This window comes from Bubalus kerabau, chromosome 16, assembly GCF_029407905.1.
Source record: "Bubalus kerabau isolate K-KA32 ecotype Philippines breed swamp buffalo chromosome 16, PCC_UOA_SB_1v2, whole genome shotgun sequence".
Lineage (NCBI taxonomy): Eukaryota > Metazoa > Chordata > Mammalia > Artiodactyla > Bovidae > Bubalus > Bubalus kerabau.
In genome coordinates this window covers 51,930,818-51,951,355 of record NC_073639.1, presented here as the reverse complement: position 1 = coordinate 51,951,355, position 20,538 = coordinate 51,930,818, and the positions used below count along the sequence as shown (strand labels likewise).

Sequence of the window (20,538 nt, the reverse complement as noted above, 5' to 3'; positions counted from 1 at the left end):
TTGTTTATCTATTTGATATATAGCACTGTGTGTATGTTAATCCCGAATTCCTAGTTTATCCGCCCCTTCCCCTTTGGTAGCCATAAGTGTGTATTCTATGTCTGAGTCTATTTCAGTTTAATAAATATGTTCATCTGGATCATTTTTTTTTAGATTCCACACATTAAGAGATATCATATGATATTTGTCCTTTTCTGCCTGACTTATTTCACTTAATATAATGTCTAGGTCAATCCAGGTTTTTGCAAGAGCATTATTTCATTCTTTTTTATGGCTGAGTAGTAGTCCATTTATTAATACAACACACACCACACTTCCTTTATCCATTCATCTCTTTATGGACATTTAGGTTGCTCCCATGTGTTGGCTATTGTGAATAGTGCTGCTATGAACATTGGGGTGCGTGCGTCTTTTCAAATTACAGTTTTGTCTGGATGGATGCCCAGGACTGCTAGATCATATGGTACATTTTTTACCAGCCACATCCCATGAGTGTGATGCACGCTCTGTTATCCCCTTCTCACAAAGGCCAGTGCCTGGCACATAGAGGGAAACTCAGTAAATGCTTCTTCAATGGACTGCCTTTCTGGGGTACCTGCAAAATGAGTTACATCATGAGCATTTGTTCACTGAGAACAACCAGTTGTACAGTCTCTGGGGCTGTAATAACCACACGACTAAACAACAATAGCAGTAAGTCTCCCGATTTGTTTTGCACCATGTACCTTTAAAAGCACCGAGGTGCAGCTGCCGCTGTCTCATTATAAATCACCTCTGGAGAGGACAGCTCATTAGCGAGCATCAAAGGTGACACAGTGGGCTGAAAAGAAAAGGCAGTGGCTTTGTGCGTAATAAATAATTCATTTTCAGATGACTTTTCCTATTTCAGTTAAGACTTCTCAATTTCATATTTTTACAAGTGCACATTCTTGCATTTGCATTTTCCAAAGATCTTTCCACATATTGAACTGATCAACAGCCTTAACTGTTTTCAGGGAGGTGCAGCGCACAGGTTGCGAGCACAGACTCCGCAGCCCATCTATCTAGAATCTAATTCCAGCTCAGTGTCTCAACTGAATCGCTTGGCGCCATTCTTCAAACACTGCGTGCTCTCATCCATCTGTGAAATGGGCATAAGAGTAGTCCAGGGACATCCCTGGTGATCCAGGGGTTAAGAATCTGCCTGCCATTGCAGGCGTGGACATGGGTTCAATCCTTGGTCCGGGAAGATCCCAAACCTGTGGGTCTTAGACTAAGCCCATGCACCGCAATTAGTGAGCCCGTGTGCTTAGAGCCGATGATCTGCAACAAGAGAAGCCAGTGCAATGAGAAGCCCGCACACCACAACTAGCCGGCGTCAATGAAGACCCAGCAGGGCCAAAAATAAATAATAAAATAAAAGTAAATAAAATTTGAAAAAGAGCAGTACCAACATCAGTGGGTCTCTTAGAACTGAATGAGTTAATCCCTGCAAGGAGGAACCTAGAGGCATATCTGGTACATAATAAACAGTAAGGACCTAGAATCATTATGATTGACGGTGTTTTGGGGAGTCAGTGACTCAACAGACACACAAAGGAAAGACTGCGTCTTGGAGCAGAGATTTTTCTCAAGGCCTGTTGCAGCATCTTAATTTGCACTTGGTTGAGAAAGTATAAAAATGAAAGCAGTGCTATGCCATCCAATGTGATTGAATTTTCAAAAAGTCTGAGGAAAACAACAGAGGGTATCTGGCATATTAATTAGCAGGCTGACACAGGAAAAGGATATCATGAAAAGTCAAATAAAAAAAGAGCCAAGAAATCTGCTTTGATGACAAAAATAAAAAGAAACTTCATTACTGGAGCCAGGAGAGAGAGTTTTTCTTCCATAATTTGGGAGCCTTATCTCAAGTTCAGATCTCAGAAGGTGACGGTCAGGGCACATGACCTGTGCTAAGTTCACAGTTGATGGGGGATAAAGCAGCTGGTGTGACCCTACAAGACCCGCACGGCTCTAGTGAGTGGTAAAACTGTTCTCCAGGCTTCTACTATGGGTGGTACCATGCCTTCAGCCAGGAATACAAATGTGAAGGGCACATGGTTTAATAACAACCACAGAGTTCGCAGATCATCCAGGCAAGGTGGTGTGCAAGAAGATTAACTCCTGAAGATCCTAAAACCAGCGGAAGGTATGGGAGATGAAAGGGCAGTTCTTTTGCTTTAAGGAGACAAATGTATTCAATTCAGGAAAGCTTACTTAAACTGCATTTATTTCATCAGGAGCTTTACAATAGCAAATTATATGGTAATGAGCGTGGGGGTGAGTTTTGTCTCTAAGGTTTACAGAAATGGAATTTTGCTGAGTCCTGGATTTAGGAGGACATGCCTTGATTGGTAAGATTTAAGAAGATGCAAGTGAGATCAGGAGGGAAGAGGTTATTTGATGATTACTTTCTTGAAATCCCCAAAATTGTAGAAGAAAGAACTCAGGCCTCAGTCAAAGAAGAGAAGGATCTGGCTACGTCTAAACTTCATGGTTCCCTGGGACTTCCCTGGTGGTCCAGTGGCTCCCAATGCAGGGGGCCCAGATTCGATCCCTGGTCAAGGAAGTAGATCCCACATGCTCCAAATAAGAGTGTGTGTGTCACAACTAAAGATCCTGCGTGCCGCAACTGAAACCCAGCACAACCAATATATAAATAATACAATTTTTTAAATGGCTGCTACCTGCTCTTGTCTGTCTTATGAGGCCCTTAACTAAGGCAAACTCAAGAGAAGAAGGCATTTGGTTTGGACATAAATGGTAAGTCAGGAGTGGCGCCCTGGAGTCTTGCTCCTACTTTGGAAGAGGGACCTGGAGATCAGAAGGATTTAGGTGGAGTTCAAACAATAAGATGACATAAGGAAGGACTTTGAAGGTACATAAAAGGACATTCAGAGTTTATGTCTTTCCAAGCATCTTGGGTACAGCTCTTGCTCCCAATGGTGTGATCTCAACCCACAAAAACAACTGAAGAGTGTTTGAATTCCCCAACTTGATTGTTACCCTCACAAATCGCATGGTAGTCACAGAAGAAGGTCCAATAAGAATCATGTCGGGCTGTGACGATCCAGGAGGACTCCCTGGAGGAGGTGGCAGGGGAAATGGGTTTATACAGAGAATTCTGAGTGATATCTGTTCTCCCATGAGTGTCATGTTTGAAGAAAGGTTTGGAATATATCAAATTGCACTTCATAAAGAACACATGGCACATCTGACTGTTTTTGCTTAAAAACTCAGTTGGCCTTCCCCAAGCATCTTCAGGGCTGGGTCTGGCAGACACATCTGAACTCTTATGTCATCTTATGTAAATGCCATGGAACATCACCATCACCAAGTCACTTTTGGTTATTTTCAAGGATAACTGCCTGTCCAGACTGTATCTCGTGATTAATTTTTATCTAAACTTCCAACTCAATTCTAATAACTAAAATTCAGGGACTTCCCTGGTGGTCCAGTGGCTAATACTCCATGCTCCCAATGCAGGGGGCATGGGTTCAATCCCTAGTCAGGGAACTAGATCCCACATGCGGCAACTAAGAGTTTGCAAGCCGCAGCTAAAGATTTCACATGCCTCAGTGGAGATCGAAGATCTCGTGTGCCACAACTAAGACATGGTGTAGTCAAATAAATAAATAAATATTAAAAAATAAAAATCAGTGGTCAAGGCTGAGACACAGCAAAATCAGAAACATCAGAAGCTCAGCATTAAGAGGAGGGTGTGCCCTTACAATCCAGAGGAGAGCTGAGTCACCCACATCCATCCTACATTCAGAACAGCCATCACAGTTATGGTACCCAAATAGCTACCACCCAGCATGAATGAAAACACTGTTTGTTTTATATTAAAATAAAGAACACATGTTAATAGGTTTGAAAGGATATTCAACTAACTGATACGGCATTCAAATTGATGAATATCAGTCTCATCATCTTTGAATCCCCACAGAAGTTCAAAACACTTGTTTTAGCCAAAACACAGGAGGCAGATAGGACAGAATGATAAAGAACCTTGAGAAACTGGGTGCCCACTCCCCACCCCTGGAAGAATATTTTCTGACAAGAAATGCAAGAAATGGAAGAAATGCAAACATGCTCCCCAGAACCCGACAATGACATGCAGTTACAGACAAACACTAATTAGATTAATGGCAATGCTCATTTACTGACCTTTTCTTCAGAATTTTCTCCCAAAGGACCAAAAAAAAAAAAAAAAATAGATTTACTCACGAGATAGTAAGGGATCATTTACTGAACAGAAAAAATAAATACTGTAATAACAGAGAGATACACGAATGGATTTAGGAAAAAGAAATATACAGGTTTTAAGGCCATAGACATCAGGAAAAAATATGCAAAATATTGAGAAAGAAATAAGCATCTTTTGAAAAATGAACTTTGAATGGAAGGGGTTAACTGCGTGTCATCTCAAAGCTTTCCTGGAGATGAAGTTACACATCTCAGAAAGAACAGAGGGGCTGTGTGCTCACCCCATGTGTACAGGAGTCACAACTGCACTTACTTTTAGCATTGTTTTCTGGTGGGGGGACATTTTAATATTTGGAGGTTTTATAAGAACACAAAAGACAGGCACGATTTTTCCTCTTGGTTACAATTAGGGAGAGAGAAAAGATTTCCACTATGGAAAAGATCAGTAGATTTGACTACACAAAAATTAAACAAATACCCACAAACTTCTGCATGCTATAATATATACAGTAAGTGACACCAGAAGACAAATGGTAAACTGGGAGGAATATTTACAGCACTATGATCAAAAGGCATGAAAACAGAAAGTAGAAGGCGTTTCTAACGGCTGGGAGGAGGGCGGGGTGGGGCTAGTGTTCAGTGAGTTGCCAGGTGAAAATATTCTGATGATCTGTGGCACAACAGTGAAAATATTAAACACTAATAAACTGAACAGTTAAAAGGGACTGGGGTTTCCAGGTGGCGCTAGTGGTACAGAACCTGTCTGCTAATGCTAGGGACATAAGAGATGCAGTCTGTGGGTCCCCTAGAGGAGGGCAGTTTGGTGGCTCTTATAAAAAAATAGTATATAGTACTGCAAAGTTTTTGATTCCCATCCTTTGATTCAAATGTATTTCTAAAAGTTTATCAGAAATGTGGGCAAAGAATTGAGGGTGAAAATGTAGACCACAGGAAATTTTATAATAGAAAATCTTTTTAAAAAAACACTTTTAAGTTTTTGTGGTGCTATCATATAATTACTGCAGATGGTGATTGCAGCCATGAAATTAAAAGACACTTGTTCCTTGGAAGTAAAGTGATGACAAACCTAGATAGTGTACTAAAAAAGCAGAGATTTCACTTGGCCAACAAAGGTCCATATAGTCAAAGCTATGGTTTTTTCAGTAGTCATGTATGGCTGTGAGAGCTGGACATGAAGGCTGAGTGCTGAAGAATTGATGCTTTCATACTGTGGTGTTGGAGAAGATTCTTGAGAGTCCCTTGGACAGGAGGGAGATCAAACCAGTCAATCATAAAGGAAATCAAACCCTGAATATTCATTGGGAGGACTGATGCTGAAGCTCCAATACTTTGGACACCAGATGCAAAGACCTGACTCACTGGAAAAGACCCTGTTGCTGGGAAAGATTGAAGGCATGAGGAGAAGGGGACGACAGAGGATGAGATGGTTAGGCAGCATCACTGACTCAATGGACATGAACTGGAGCAAACTCCTGGAGATAGTGGAGGACAGAGGAGCCTGGCATGCCACAGTCCATGGGATTGCAAAGAGTCTGACATGACTTAGTGACTGAACAACAACAATCATATATAGGGAACTTTAGGGTTGGATCTAAAATCAGACTCATCTTTCCCCCCACATCCTTCCTTCACACCTATAACCAATGTATTGAAAAGTCCTATCATTTGCCTGCTAAGATGTATCCTAAAATGGTCTACCTCTGCATCTTTCCATGGAGATCACTGCAGTCCACTGGGGTGGTCCAGAATAACCTCAGTGTCTCCCCATTATACATCTACATATATACATTCCCCATATACATTTTCACCAAATATATCTATAGCTGGACACAGGGGCTCCTGTGATAAAACTCACTCTCCCAGCCTCCCTTGCTCTGGACGTGATCGCTCAGCTGAGTTCATAGGCTGATGGGATGGGATGGGATCCATCCAGAGGTGGTGGATTCAGAGAAGGGTCATGTCCTTCGTGGAGAGGGGCACACCCTCCCCTTGCACCCTTGTCCTAGTCCTGTTGGCTGCCACATGGACACATCTGTTATTAATCTGGGGCCATGGGGATAAGGTCAGTGTCTTTGGTGTCACTTGGCAAGAGGCTAGAAGGATGCTATATTCTACCCCTTGGGGCCACCTGGTGACGCTGCTCACATTCAGATGGGAGAGGTGGGGACAAGCAAACGCCGCGGTTCTTAAGTCACAGTTATTTTACAGCAGCCAAAGTAGTCCTCTCTGATGTCCCTTTGCTCTCCCAAATCCATTCTCTACATACAGCCAGAGTGCTTTCTAAAAACATTCATCAGCACAGCGGCTGCTGTGCTGAAAACCTTTCAGTGACTCCCTATCACACTGAAATATCCACCTCTGTTCTCTAGCTTACAAGCCTCCATATGACCTTGAGCTCAACTCAAAGTATTCTCTCCTGATGGACTCATTATGGTCCAGGTGAGCTGGCCTTCCTTCTGTCTCTAACATCTCAAAAAAGGTAACACATGTAAGTGATATTATATGGTCTTTGTCTTTCCCTTTCTGGATTACTTGACTCAGTATGATAATCACTGTGTGCATCCATGTTGCTGCAAATGGCATCATTTCACTCTTTTTTAAGGCCGAGTAGCATTGGCACCCCACTCCAGTACTCTTGCCTAGAAAATCCCATGGACAGAGGAGCCTGGAAGGCTGCAGTCCATGGGGTCACTGAGGGTCAGACACGACTGAGTGACTTCACTTTCACTTTTCACTTTCAGGCATCAGAGAAGGAAATGGCAACCCACTCCAGTGTTCTTGCCTGGAGAATCCCAGGGACGGGGGAGCCTGGTGGGCTGCCGTCTATGGGGTCGCACAGAATCGGACACGACTGAAGTGACTTAGCAGCAGCAGCATTCCGTTGTATGTATGTATCACTTCTTCTTTATGCGCTGATCTGTGGATGGACATTTAGGCTGTTTCCATGCCTTGGCTGTCGTGAATAGTGTTGCTGTGAACATAGTGGGGCGTGTATTTTTTTGAATTATAATTTTTTCTGGTTATATTTCCAGGAGTGAGACTGTTGGATCTGGCACAGATGAACCTATCCATAAAACAGAAACAGACTCACAGACATACAGAACAGACTTGTGGTTGCTAAGGGGGATGTAGGGGAGGGAGAGGGGTGGACTGGGACTTTGGGATTGGTAGAGGCAAAGTACTGCATTTGGAATGGACAAACAATAAGGTTCTCATGTACAGCACAGGGAACCATATTCAATATCCTGCCACAAACTATAATGGAAAAGAATATAAAAAGAATGCCTGTATGTACATAACTGAGTCACTTTGCTGTGTAGCAGAGATTGGCACAACAGTGTCAATCAAACAAACTTCAATAAAAAAGAATATGCAGCACAAATGAGTAGATGACAGAATGATATCCGATTTCAAATACCTCTCAACAAACATGTAATGAACAAAAATAAAGTAAAAATAAAAATATACAGCAAAAGGTCTATTTAATGACCACTCCTCTAAAAACAAGTAAAGTTTTTTCCAATCAAGTCAAAGGTGAAATGATGCAACTTTCTCTGGAAAAGGGACTCAAAACGCTCCAAATACAAAAACACTGGGGAGTCAGGACCATGAAGACTTTAAGTTCCAGAGGAAGATGCTCAGAAGGTACTAGCAAAAAACTCTTCAGACCACATATGTTTTAATGCAATTTTAATGCAATTCATTCACTTCCATTCAAGAATTAGAGAACATCCCCCAATATTCAGAGCAGCATTATTCACAATAGCCAAGACACGGAAACAACCTAAGTGTCCAACCACAGATGAGTAGATAAAGGAGATGTGGTGTATATAAACAAAAGAATATGCCTCAAGACACAAAAAGGAACACAATTTTGCCATTTGCAGCAACACAGAAGAACTTGGAAGGCATTACGCTAAGTGAAATAAGTCAAACAGAGAAAGACGTATATTGTATGATATCACTTGTATGTGGAATCTAAAACAATACAACAGACTAGTGAATATAACAAAAAAGAAGCAGACTCACAGATCTAGAGAACAAACTAGGGTACCAGTTGGGAGAGGTGGTGAACAGGGGATATAGGGGTAAGAGAGAGGGAGGTATGAAGTATTGGCTGTAAGGTAGGCTCAAAGACTTACTGTTACAACATGGGGAATATAGCTGAGTCTTTGTAATAACTGTAAATGGAGTGTAACTGTTTAAAATTGTTAAAAAAAAAAAAAGAATCAGTGAGCATATACACACTGCCTGCTGCTGCTGCTGCTAAGTCGCTTCAGTCGTGTCCAATTCTGTGCAACCCCATAGACAGCAGCCCACCAGGCTCCCCCATCCCTGGGATTCTCCAGGCAAGAACACTGGAGTGGGTTGCCTTTTCCTTCTCCAATGCATGAAAGTGAAAAGTGAAAGTGAAGTCGCTCAGTCGTGTCCGACTCTTAGCGACCTCATGGACTGCAGCCTACCAGGCTCCTCCATCCATGGGATTTTCCAGGCAAGAGTACTGGACTAGCACTCTTCTTATCTTGGGAAACATGGGGACTAGGAACATTCCCTTTCCTGAAAGATTTTACAACATAATTGCTAGAGAATTATTTATCTTTTGCATTTAGTAACTAAGTGATTGTAACAAGAGCAAACATTTATTGTATGCTTGACTTCACTGGGCATTCTTCCAGGCCCTCTTGAATTATCACTGTCTCTTACATCAACCTTATGAGTATTATCTCTTTCACCCTTTGTAGATGAGGAAACTGAGCCAGAGTGAAATGAAGCATGGATGCATAGCTAATAATGGCAACTCACTCCAGTATTCTTGCCTGGAGAATCCCAGGGACAGAGGAGCCTGGAGGGCTACAGTCCATGGGGTTGCAAAGAGTCGGACATGACTGAGCAACTAAACAACAATAGCTGGTAAGGGAGACTAAGATATACGTATATTTTCTTTTGCTTCCCAGGAGGCTCATAAACATGAACACAGAATGGAAAACAGGTGCCAGGATGAGGAACCTCTCTGAACCTCAGTTTCCTCATCTGGAAATGGAGAAGGATTGTTTCAAATACTGCTCATTGCCTTGCAATATTTAATCTCTTGTTGTTTCCTTGTAACAGAACCTGAGCAAATGTGCCATGCTAAAAAGTAGACTTCCAACTAAGTATCCATATAACCAAGTTCTTGTTCATTGGATACACACAGAAATATTACATTGGCTTCTTATGACGACTTCTTGAAAGGGAAAAGGAATGAATCCAATTCTATATCTCTTCCTTTTTCTGGCTGGCAGAATATGGATATGCTGGCTGGCATCCCAGCAGCCATTTTGGACCATAAGGTAACCATAAGGATAGAATGTATGCCTTCGAGTGCTAAAGCAGAAATAAAGATGAAGACTGAGTCTCAGATAGCATGGGGCAACGTACCAGCCCTGCACTACAAACCTTAAGAGTTCTTTTACATTAAGGAAAAACACACTTGTATTAAAGTGACTACTGGCCAGGGCAAAGTGGAGTGAGTGGGGAGGGCTAGGTTTGGGGTTAAGGATAGGGTGTGTTCTCAGCCAAACGCAATTCCTAACTGATAAAAACTGAGATTCTTCTAGCTCTGCCATTACACACACTTCTACAATTACATGTATCGTAGCCAGAAAGGGTGATGCAAGATGAGAACAGTTTCAGAGACCAGGAGAGGACAGAAAGTGGATTCATGTGAGCAGGGATTCATGTAGGTTATGAAAAACAGTGGGGTCTGAAACAGGCTGACAGTCTAGGCAGAAGAAATGCTGAACTCAGGAAACCAAGCAGTCTGTCTGATGCTGAGCCAAGCAACAGAAGCCGTGCAGTGTATGGCTAACAGCTCATCAGACTAAAGGTGCTGAAAAGGGGAACAAATTCAAATAATTACTTATTCAAGACAAACGGTCTTGCCGTTGCCAGTAACAGAACCACTAACAGCCTAAACTAAGGAGTGCTGCTGTTACATATGAAATAATGTACCAGGGGAGATCTGGCGCCTTTAAAATATAATAAAAGAAATAGTTAATAAGAGCCCTTATCAACTGAAGGAACCCAACACCTTTACATCGCCTAACGAACAGTATAATAACCAACTTAGTGTCACTAGGCAACTGTCCATGTTACCTTGTATGGAAAGATTGATTCCTGACATCCTTTCATGGCCCCATAATAACTCTTGTCAATAATTCCTAATAGATGGTGAGGGGGAGACATGAGGCTGTCAATCCTTCACTTCCAACAGTAAAAGTACTTTTGTAACACGAGGAAGCTCAAAGTACTCTCAGCAGACTCTCAATCCCAAGCATTTGCACTGTGAAAACTCACATCAGGAAAACGTATTATTCCTTTGTAGAGAGACCCTGGGAAAAGGTGAGGCTAGATAAGGCATCGGTGTGTTTGTTGAGCTCAACCTGGGTGCTTAGTCTTCCCACAGGCAATGTGGTCCATTGCATAGCAACCGGGGGCGGGTCCTTCTAAGGATGAAAACCCATCTCTGTTCCACAAATCCTAGGAAACACATGGACTGACTTAGAGACCTAAATCTTTTACAAGTTGCAAATAGATGGCCTGTGAATGGATTATAGCTAACCCTTTCCTAGACAAGCTTGATTTAAAATAAAATTAGTTCTAACAAGAAGTTGATGGTTCACACTAAAACTATATGGATGTTTTCTGTTGAAAAGTCAGTAGGTCTTAAGAATTCAGACTTTTCCTTAGCTTTCCTTGAATTTCCTGCATGGCTTTCCTGTTGGCTAGGCCTTTTCACTGGGTAGGTATTTGTCAAGTCACTTGTCACCTTTCACTTAGATGCTAGATCTGTTTGGTCTCTGCAGGTATACATGTTTAAGATCCTTGACTAGTCTCCAGTGTATCATACAAACACCTTGATAAAATCATCATTACTTTTCTTATAGTGGAAGACCCAAATCTAATGCCTGGATTTTGGTTATTTTCTAAATAATATTTTAAAGATATATATAAGTATGTATTTAGAATCAGCAATTTGAAGTAACTTTGTCAGTTTTCCCTGACCCTGGTTCTGGGCTCACTGACATTTTTCCCATGCGTTTAGGTCATGTGTGTGATGCTTTGCCTTTCCCTGAGGTCTGTATTAACAGCCCAGGGCAGGGACTGTCTTACCATGGCCAGTGGGATGACTCCAATCAAGTCTTTCTGACTCACGTAGATCTTGGAGACACCCAAGTCAGACGTGATGTCTCCTGGATATTCAACCTGCCATGTGACAAGCTGTGTGGCCGGCGGGTCACCGGGTTCTTCTATTTCTACGTCGATCTGCATGACTTCATAGGAGGCACCGTTAGCACTGGACAGAAGGAGAGAGAAGGAGAGAACAACACTGAGGCCTGGGTGGGCTTGCCTGGAAGGCAATAGACAATTTCCACGCGCACTTATACTATCGTTCAAAGAGTCTGTCGGAAAAGTAATCTTCGATGACCATGGACAGATGAATGGACAAAGAAGATGTGATATATGCACATATATAATCTATATGATATATACATATATATTACACATATATTTATATATAATAGAAAATTACTCAGTCATAAAAAATGAAATAAATGCTATTTGCAGCAATGTGGATGGACCTAGAGATTATTATACTAAGTGAAATATGTCAAAGACAAATATCATATGACATAATTTATATGTGAAATCTAAAAAAAGATATAAATGAACTTGTTTACAAAACAGAAATAGACTCACAGACATAAAAAACAAACTTATAGTTACCAAAGAGGAAGGGGTAGGGGATGGAGGAGAGATAAATTAGGAGTTTGAGATTAACAGGTACACACTACTGTATATATGATAGATAAGCAATGTGGATTTACTGTATAGCACAGGGAACTATACTCAATATCATGTAATAATCTATAATGGAAAATAATCTGAAAAGAATAGACACACATATATATATGTATAACTTAATCACTTTGTTGTACACCTGAAACTAATACAACATTGTAAATCAACTATATACCAATGAAAAAAGAAAGGAAAAAAAAAAGATATTCAGTATCCAAAAGAACAGCCTTTAAGAAGATTCACAGCCTTGGCCTGGCCTTAGACACCATTGCTCAAGCTTCCCAACCCTTGTTTCTTGTGAGCTGCTCAGAGTCCCCAGAACAGGTGTTTGTGGATGAGTACATGAAGTGCTGATTTAATTTCCTAAATATTTCTTCTCTGAGCTCCATCTAGGAGGACAGGATTCTTTCTCCCACTCCCAGAAATCTTTTTGCTGCCTATATTAGATTTTCCAAAGCCACAGTCCCTTCAAGTTGGATGGACAGAATTTTAAAGGTGTTTGAGGGTGATGTGGCTTTTTATTTCTGGTGGGAATGAGAAAGAAGTGCAGAGAATCAGAGATGAGCCATGAACAGAAGACTGGGGCTATGGGACCCACACGGATGAGCAAGGAGAAGTAGCCAGATGTTACCTGGAAACAGGAGTGATTATGACAATGATTAGTTTTCAGACGTCTTGGGTTTTCTGTAAACACGTATCTGAAAATGAATCCAAGTCAGAATATCAGGATGATTTTTTTCAGCTATTTTGGTTAGTTTAATTCACTGGCTACCTCTTCTTCTTTTTTACAGTCAGCTTTTATAAAATGTCTGCTTTTCTAAGTGACAGGCGAAAAAGATGCAGATGTGGTGCCAGCCACTCCCTGAGGGAAGATGTGAAGAAGTACAGGTGAGGGTTCACCAAGCAGGCAGCAAGGAGAGATGCTTTTTAACCCTACGTGACCAAAGCCACTTCCACCTATCAGATCTGTCTCTAGAGATCGGAATTTCATGTAACTGCAAAAATGATCACTGACCTTGACATTTAAGAGGACAAGAATTGGCCTTTAAGATATGAAAAAGCTATTGAAACATTTATCATACCATCAGATCCATGCAAATGTATCAATAAGAAGCTCGGAGATAAATGGTGGGGAATTTGGAACATGAGCAGGAGGAGGGCAAGAAGGAGAAGGAAGATCAGAAGATCTTCCCAAAGAGAGAGCACCAGTCACAGAGGTAAACTCCCTGCATGAGCAGCGGCCTCTCACATGGAACAGGAGTAGCTACAGTGAACCGTGGGCAATGGTGAGAGCAAAGTGGCACTGGCTTTTATTTTATGTAATTAGTTAATTTATTCTTTGTTTAAATTTTCTAGTTTTTAATGGAGTATCGTTGATGGACAATGTTGTGTTAGTTTCGGGTATACAGCAAAGTGAGTCACTTATAAATCCATAATTCGAAAAGTTACAAGCACTCCAGTGTTCATAGCAGCACTATGCACTAGAGACAAGACACGGAAACAACATGAATGCCCGTTCATCACTGGCAGATGAATGGATATGTGGTGCATATATACAGTGGACTATTACTCAGCCATAAGAAAGAACAAAACAATGCCATGGCAGCAATATGGATAGACCTAGAGAAGGCAATGGCATCCCACTCCAGTACTCTTGCCTGGGAAATCCCATGGACAGAGGAGCCTGGTAGGCTGCAGTGCATGAGGTCGCTAAGAGTCGGACACGACTGAGCGACTTCACTTTCACTTTTCACTTTCATGCATTGGAGAAGGAAATGGCAACCCACTCCAGTGTTCTTGCCTGGAGAATCCCAGGGACGGGGGAGCCTGGTGGGCTGCCGTTTATGGGATCGCACAGAGTCGGACACGACTGAAGCGACTTAGCAGCATCAGTAGCAGAGATGATCATACTAAGTGAAGTAAGTCAGAGAAAGACAAATATGTATCAGTTATATGTGGAATCTAAAAAAAATGTTACCAATGAACTTATTTACAAAAGAGAATAGCACCTGGTTTTTAAATCCTACAAGAATCACTCTCTCTTGGCTTCTGAAAGAAAGACGATGAACTCTTTAAGAAACAGTGGCTGTGATAAGAATTAGAAACAAATTGTGTCAGCCACTGTGGATTGATACCCTGTGTAGATTTCTTTTCCTAAGACGCATGCCATTGCCTTTTTGGAACTCTGAACGACAGTTTCCACAAGCATAGGAAACTTGGGAAAGTGATACTAGAATGCATCTTGGTTTTTATATTTGGAATTCGCAAGCATTCCAGTATTCCTCTCCCATTCATGAAATGGGATAATCCTTCTTTTGGCTGTTCTGAGCCTTGCCTTCTATGTTTAGTCACAAGGAAAGGGAAATTCACAGAGCAGAATTGGTAAAAGTTGAATTCAGAAACAACTCCACAATGAAGGCGCTTGGGAATTCCTTCAGAGTAGTAATTCCTTGTATGCAGTATCGTGACCCTTCTCCATACTTTATACTGTTCTCTTTTTTTCCCCCCCTTCCAGGTGCCCTAACCTCAACAAAACTGAACAATTCCAGATTCCACTGGAATATGGGACTTTTCTTACTGCCACATCCCCAACTTTTACTCACAGAGTTCACTTTATCAGAAATACCTTTATAAATCTCTTCATTTGGTCAAATTCTTCCCATTCTGCAAGACCCATCTAAAATAACATCAGATATATATATATAAAACTTATTGGGATATAGTTGTTTTACAATGCTGTGTTAGTTTCTGCTATACAAAGAACTGAATCAGCTATAAGTATACATACATTCCCTCCTTCTTGTATTTCCCTCCAACCACCCCCCTCATCTTACCCATCTAAGTCACCACAGAGCACCAAGCTGAGCTCCCTGTACTATATGGTAGCATATAATTAGTCATCTATTGTATACATGGTAGTGTATATGTGTCAATCTCAATCTCCCAATTCATCCCACCCCTTTTCCCCCAACCCCATGTTCATCCATCCATTCTCTAGGTCTGCATCTCTATTCCTGCTCTGCAAATAGGTTCATCCATGCCATTTTTCTAGATTCCACATATATGCACTAAATATTTTTCTCTTTTGGACTTACTTCATTCTGTATGACAGATTCTAGGTCTATCTAGAATGAAATGACCCAATTTCATTCTTTTTCATGACTGAGTAATATTCCATTGTATATATGTACCACATCTTATCCATTCTCCAAAGAAGACAAGCGGCACATGCAAAGATGTTCAATATCACTAATTATTAGAGAAATGCAGATCAAAACTACAATGAGGTACCATTCCACACTGGTCAGAATAATAATAATGTTTAAAGTGCTCTATTTACTTCTTCTAATTTTACTCCTTCAGTAATCTTGCACCATTCTCCTATCAAGTCTGATTTTCTTTTTGCCCTTAGATCCCTTGCCTGGCCAAAGGGTAAAGCAAACAGTTTCTTTTGAGCTAACTTTTGTCTATTTGATTTGCTGATGAAAACAACCTAGGTTGGAAACTCTTAACCTGGCAGCCAGAGCAAACTCTAGGAAGGTCACGTTTTCTGAAATTGTGTGTTTTTCTTGAATGGTTCCTTAGCATGCAGGAGCTTCTCAGTATTTCTGATGCACTAGGGTGTGCACCAGGTCCCCGACAGTTTCCTCTGTAAATTCTGCATATGGTGATCTAGCTTTGGAAGAACTCACCTTGTGTGTCTTAGCAAATCACTGGAAATTTGAATTTTAATAACTTTTTGTAAATATTTAGCACTTGAGAGTTTCCAGAACTCTTCCATATTTGGCACTATTTATCACTTCTTCATGTTTAACTGGAAAGCTAAGGACTGTATCTTTGCAGTTGGAGTGTTTGGGTGTTAGCCTGAAATACTCTGAAAAGAGTAGTCATCCTTAGGCTGTTCCCAGAATGCCTAGTGCAGAGGACAATACATGGTACCTACTGTGTTACAGGAGACAAAGTACTGTGAAGTAGAAGCTTATGAAATATGTCTGCATATATCATATGCAGTGTTTCTCCACTTTACCCAGGGATTAGAAATACCTGGAGAGAACTTCACAAATAAACTAATGACCAGGCAACACTCTGAGTTCTGATTGTTTCTGAGTGGGGTGAGGCATAGATGCTGTTTTTTCTTTTCTCTTCTCCTTTCTTTCTTTGTCATTTCCCTTTCTTTCTTCCTTCTCCTCTTCCACCCCTTTCCCTCCGCTTCCTCCTTCTCTCTCTCCCCTCCCTTCCTTCCTTCCATCCTTGCTTCCATCTTTCTCTCTTTCCTTTTATCCAGGTCATGCTATCATACCACCAGATCATGAGCAACTATGTTAGAAGTTTTAAAATTTAATTATATGGATACCCACACTCTTGGAAATATTTTGTATATAATGGTATTTGAAATGGAATGTCCTAACTGAGCAGATTTGGGAAATATGATCAGTAAAATCTGTGAAGACACAGATGAACCAACGAAGAAGAAGGAACATTCAGGGTTTCCAATGTCCATCAGTGAGAGAATGAGGAAGGAAAAGAACAGAGCTCCAGCCAAGGGTGCCTGGGGGTCTGGAGCAGCGTAAAGCATTCAGATGCCACTTTCAGTGGCCCTAGACCCAGCCCCAACCATTCTTCCTCCTTCTTCTCCTTCCCTCAGTGTTAGCCGCTCAGTCGCATCTGACATTCTGCGAAACCATGAACTGTAACTTGCCAGTTTCCTCTGTCCATGCAATTGTCCAGGCAAGAAAACTGGAATGGATAGCCACTCCCTTCTCCAGGGGATCTTCCTGATTCAGGGATCAAACCAGGGCTCCTGCGTTGTAGACAGATTCTTTACCACCACCAGGGAAGCTCCCTCCCTGCAGAGACCAAGTTAAATAATTAGCAACAGGGATGGGCAATGCTTTATGCGTGAACTCCATCTGGAAGGCAGTATCGCAGTCGAGTTTGAGCAGAGTTTGCATGGAAGACAGTGCAGTCACCCATGGAGAGGCTCAGTTCTGGATCGCGGACCTCAGAGCACTGTGGGCATGGAGCTGCCTGCAGGTTTAGGTTCTTCCACTGGTGTGGCTCCTACCAGCAGAGGAAGCCAAGAGCAACCTTCCTGCCCTGTCTTGCTTGTAGCTGTCCTTTGCACACAAGACAGAAACGGAAGCAGCGGTGTGGTAATGCACCCTCTTAGGGACTCCTCAGATCCCTACTGACTGGTTCCACCTCAGTTGGCTTGGAGGCATCTCTTAATAGTTCTCTTTCACAGAGAAGTTGAATAATATATCCTTGATTTGAGGAACTCTTCTTATTTGCCCATAGCTTCCCCTACATGGGCCACTTGGTGCATTGGGTTCAAAATCTCAGCCTTTAATTTCTTAATTTTTAAAAAGTTTTATTTATTTATTTATTTTTGGCTGTGTTTGGTCTTCACTGTCACACTCGGGCTTTCTCTAGTTGTGGTGAGTGGAGGCTACTCTTTGTTGCAATGCACAGACTTCTCATTGCAGAGGCTTCTCTGGTTGCAGAGCTTGGGTTCTAGTGCATGGGCCCAGTGGTTCTGGTGCATGGGTTTAGTTGCTCCTCGGCATGTGGGATCTTCATAGACCAGGGATCGAATTCATGTCCCCTGCACTGGCAGATAGATTCTTCACCATTGGATCACCAGGCCAGTCCCCAAATCTAAGCCTTTTAGATAAGCAATAAGGACCCAATGTGTGGCACAGGGACTGATATCCACTATTTTGTAATAACCTCTAATGGAATCTAATTTGAAAAACATTGAATCGCTATGCCGTACACCTGATACCAACATATTGTAAATCAACCATACTTTAATAAAAATCTAAGTGTTTTTCACCTTTAAAGACACATGGTTGTTGACATAGCCTGCTGTTGCTCAGTTGCTAAGTTGTGTCTGACTCTTTGCAACCCCATGGACTGTAGTCCGCCAGGCACCTTTGTCCCTGGGATTTCCCAGGCAAGAATACTAGAGTAGGTTGCCATTTCCTTCTCCAGGGGATCTTCCTTACCCAGGGATCGAACCCACATCTCCTGCATGGGAAGGTGATTTCTTTACCTCTGAGCCACCAGAGAAGCTCTGCCATAGCCTGAGGCTTCCCCAGATTTAAGGAAAAGAAAACACCCTTTCAGAAAACAAGGCTCTGGGTCAGCTCAGACAGTCAATGACCACATCCTCCAGGATCAAATGGAACGACCCCAGTGCATCCCAAGGTCAAGGAAAGGCATCACTTTCAAGCAAAAAGAAAATCTTCTTTTGGATGGACATGCTTCTTTTCCCAAAGTGATGGAATAATTACCACTGAGTATTTTGAATGTGAGCTGTTTTAAGGGCATTTTATGTCCTACCTCTTGCTATCCTCACAGTATTCCAATAAATAGCTATTATTTACTCCCAGTTGGTGGATGAGGAGTTTGGGGTCAAGGAGGGTAAACCGTCTTTCCAAGGTCACCCAGCTACTGAGAAAAGGATCCAAGAGATCTGGGTACAGGATGCCCAGTTTGCATCCGTGGGTTATAAACCCCTATCTCTTTTTCCGCTGCCAGGACAGGTATGCTTATTAGCAATAAAGATCAGTAAAACAACTTTTCAAACCCCGAGAGAAACACAAGTCAAGGCATTACACAGCACTTCCTCAAGACCCCAAATTGGATGCTTCGAGTGAATTCTGTATAACCAAAGCTGGAACATTTTTTGTAACAAGATGCTTTGAGATGAGCTTGCCTTTAGGGTCTTCAGCCAACTACTTTAAGTTCCACAATGTGTCCATAAATCAGAACAGAGATGTGGAAACAAGAGTATTAGATACGGAGGCCTACCATCATCATTTGGAGAGATGAGAAACCATGCAGACACGGACCTCCCAGCATTAGAACAGTTAGGAGCTACGTATTTGAGATGCAAGTCAATGCATGTTGAAGTTACCTGTATTTTTTTTTTTTCCAGCTTAGAAAATCAACATATTATGGTAAAAAAAAAAAAAAGTGTGCCAACGATCAGAGTGCATTCTGTAACCAACCACATGGACAACTGGTTTCCACCACAAGTGTGAGGGTGATCTGGTGGGGTGGATGGGGGGAAGCAGAGAGTGGCATTTCATTTGCAACTTAGGTTTCTTTTTCCCAGATGGCACTCTATAAGATAAATAGGTAAAACTGCTAGAAACAAAGGAAAGCTGGAGAGAGAGCACATCTAGTATCTGAATGACTGCCCTTAGGAAAATTGTTCCAGATGAGTTCTAAAAACTTCAGGACACTTTCTAGAGGTCGTGTGAATGAGAGCCACTTATGACCGGGGAGCAAATGGTGATGGACAGTGTCAGGGTTCCAACCAAGTCTCCTCATATCTCTTCATTTCTACATGCCTTACTCCTGGCTTCTAAGTACTTTTTCTTTTTTAAATTTTACTTTTTTTAAATTATTTACAGAATTTTTAAAGGTTACTGTCTATTTATAGTTATTACAAAATTATCAACCATATTCCTTGTGTTATACAGTGAATCCCTGAGCCCATCTTCCACTCGATAGTTTATACTATCCACCCCCTCCCTCTGTATTGCCCCCCCTTCCCCCTCCCCACTGGTAACCACTAGTTTGTTCTCTATATCTGTGACTGCTTCTTTTTAAAATTATATTCACTAGTTTGCTGTAAATCTTTTTAGATTTCAGATATAGGTGATATTATATATTATTTAGGAGAAGGAAATGGTGACCCACTCTAGTATTCTTGCCTGGGGATAGAGGAGCTTGGCGGGCTATAGTCCACAGGGTTGCAAATGAGTCAGATACGACTTAGTTACTGAACAACAACAACATACAGTATTTGTCTTTCTTTGACATATTTCACTAAGCATAATACCCTCTAGGTCTATCCATGTTGCTGCAAATGGAAAAATATCATTCATTGTTATGACTGAGTACTATTCCGTTAGGATTTTCCAGGTGGCACACTGGTAAAGAATCCGTCTGCTAGTGCAGGAGATGCAACAGACATGGGTTTGATCACTGGGTCAGGAAGATCCCCTGGAGGAGGGCACGGTGACCCACTCCAGTATTCTTGCCTGGAGAATTCCATGGACAGAGGAGCCTGGCGGGCTATAGTCCATGGGGTCTCAAAGAGTCGAACACAACTGAGCACGCACACTTATACTGTACCATTCCACTGTATGTATGTACCACATCTTCCTTATTCATTCATCAGTTGAAGGCCACTTAGGTTGTTTCCATGTCTTGGCTATTGTAAACAATGTTCCCATGAACATTGGAGTGCATGTATCTTTTCAAATTACTGTTTTTGTTTCTTTCAGATATATCCCCAGGAGTGGAATTGCTGGGTCATATGGTAGTCCTATTTTCATTTTTTGAGAGCCTTCTATACTCTTTTCCACTATTGCTGCACCAGTTTACATCCCCACTCACAGTGTAGGAGAGTTCCCTTTTCTCCACATC

The 20,538-nt window shown here is 41.7% G+C and overlaps 1 protein-coding gene across 1 annotated transcript in view; it reads right to left on the bottom strand.

The window, feature by feature from the left end:
* The window catches only part of TMEM132D (transmembrane protein 132D), an 896,922-nt gene that overhangs the window by 271,805 nt on the left and 604,579 nt on the right, over positions 1-20,538 (bottom strand). The window contains exon 4 of the mRNA XM_055550941.1: positions 11,404-11,587. Within this exon, the coding sequence (XP_055406916.1) occupies positions 11,404-11,587 (184 nt within the window). The remainder of the gene's footprint in view (positions 1-11,403; positions 11,588-20,538) is intronic.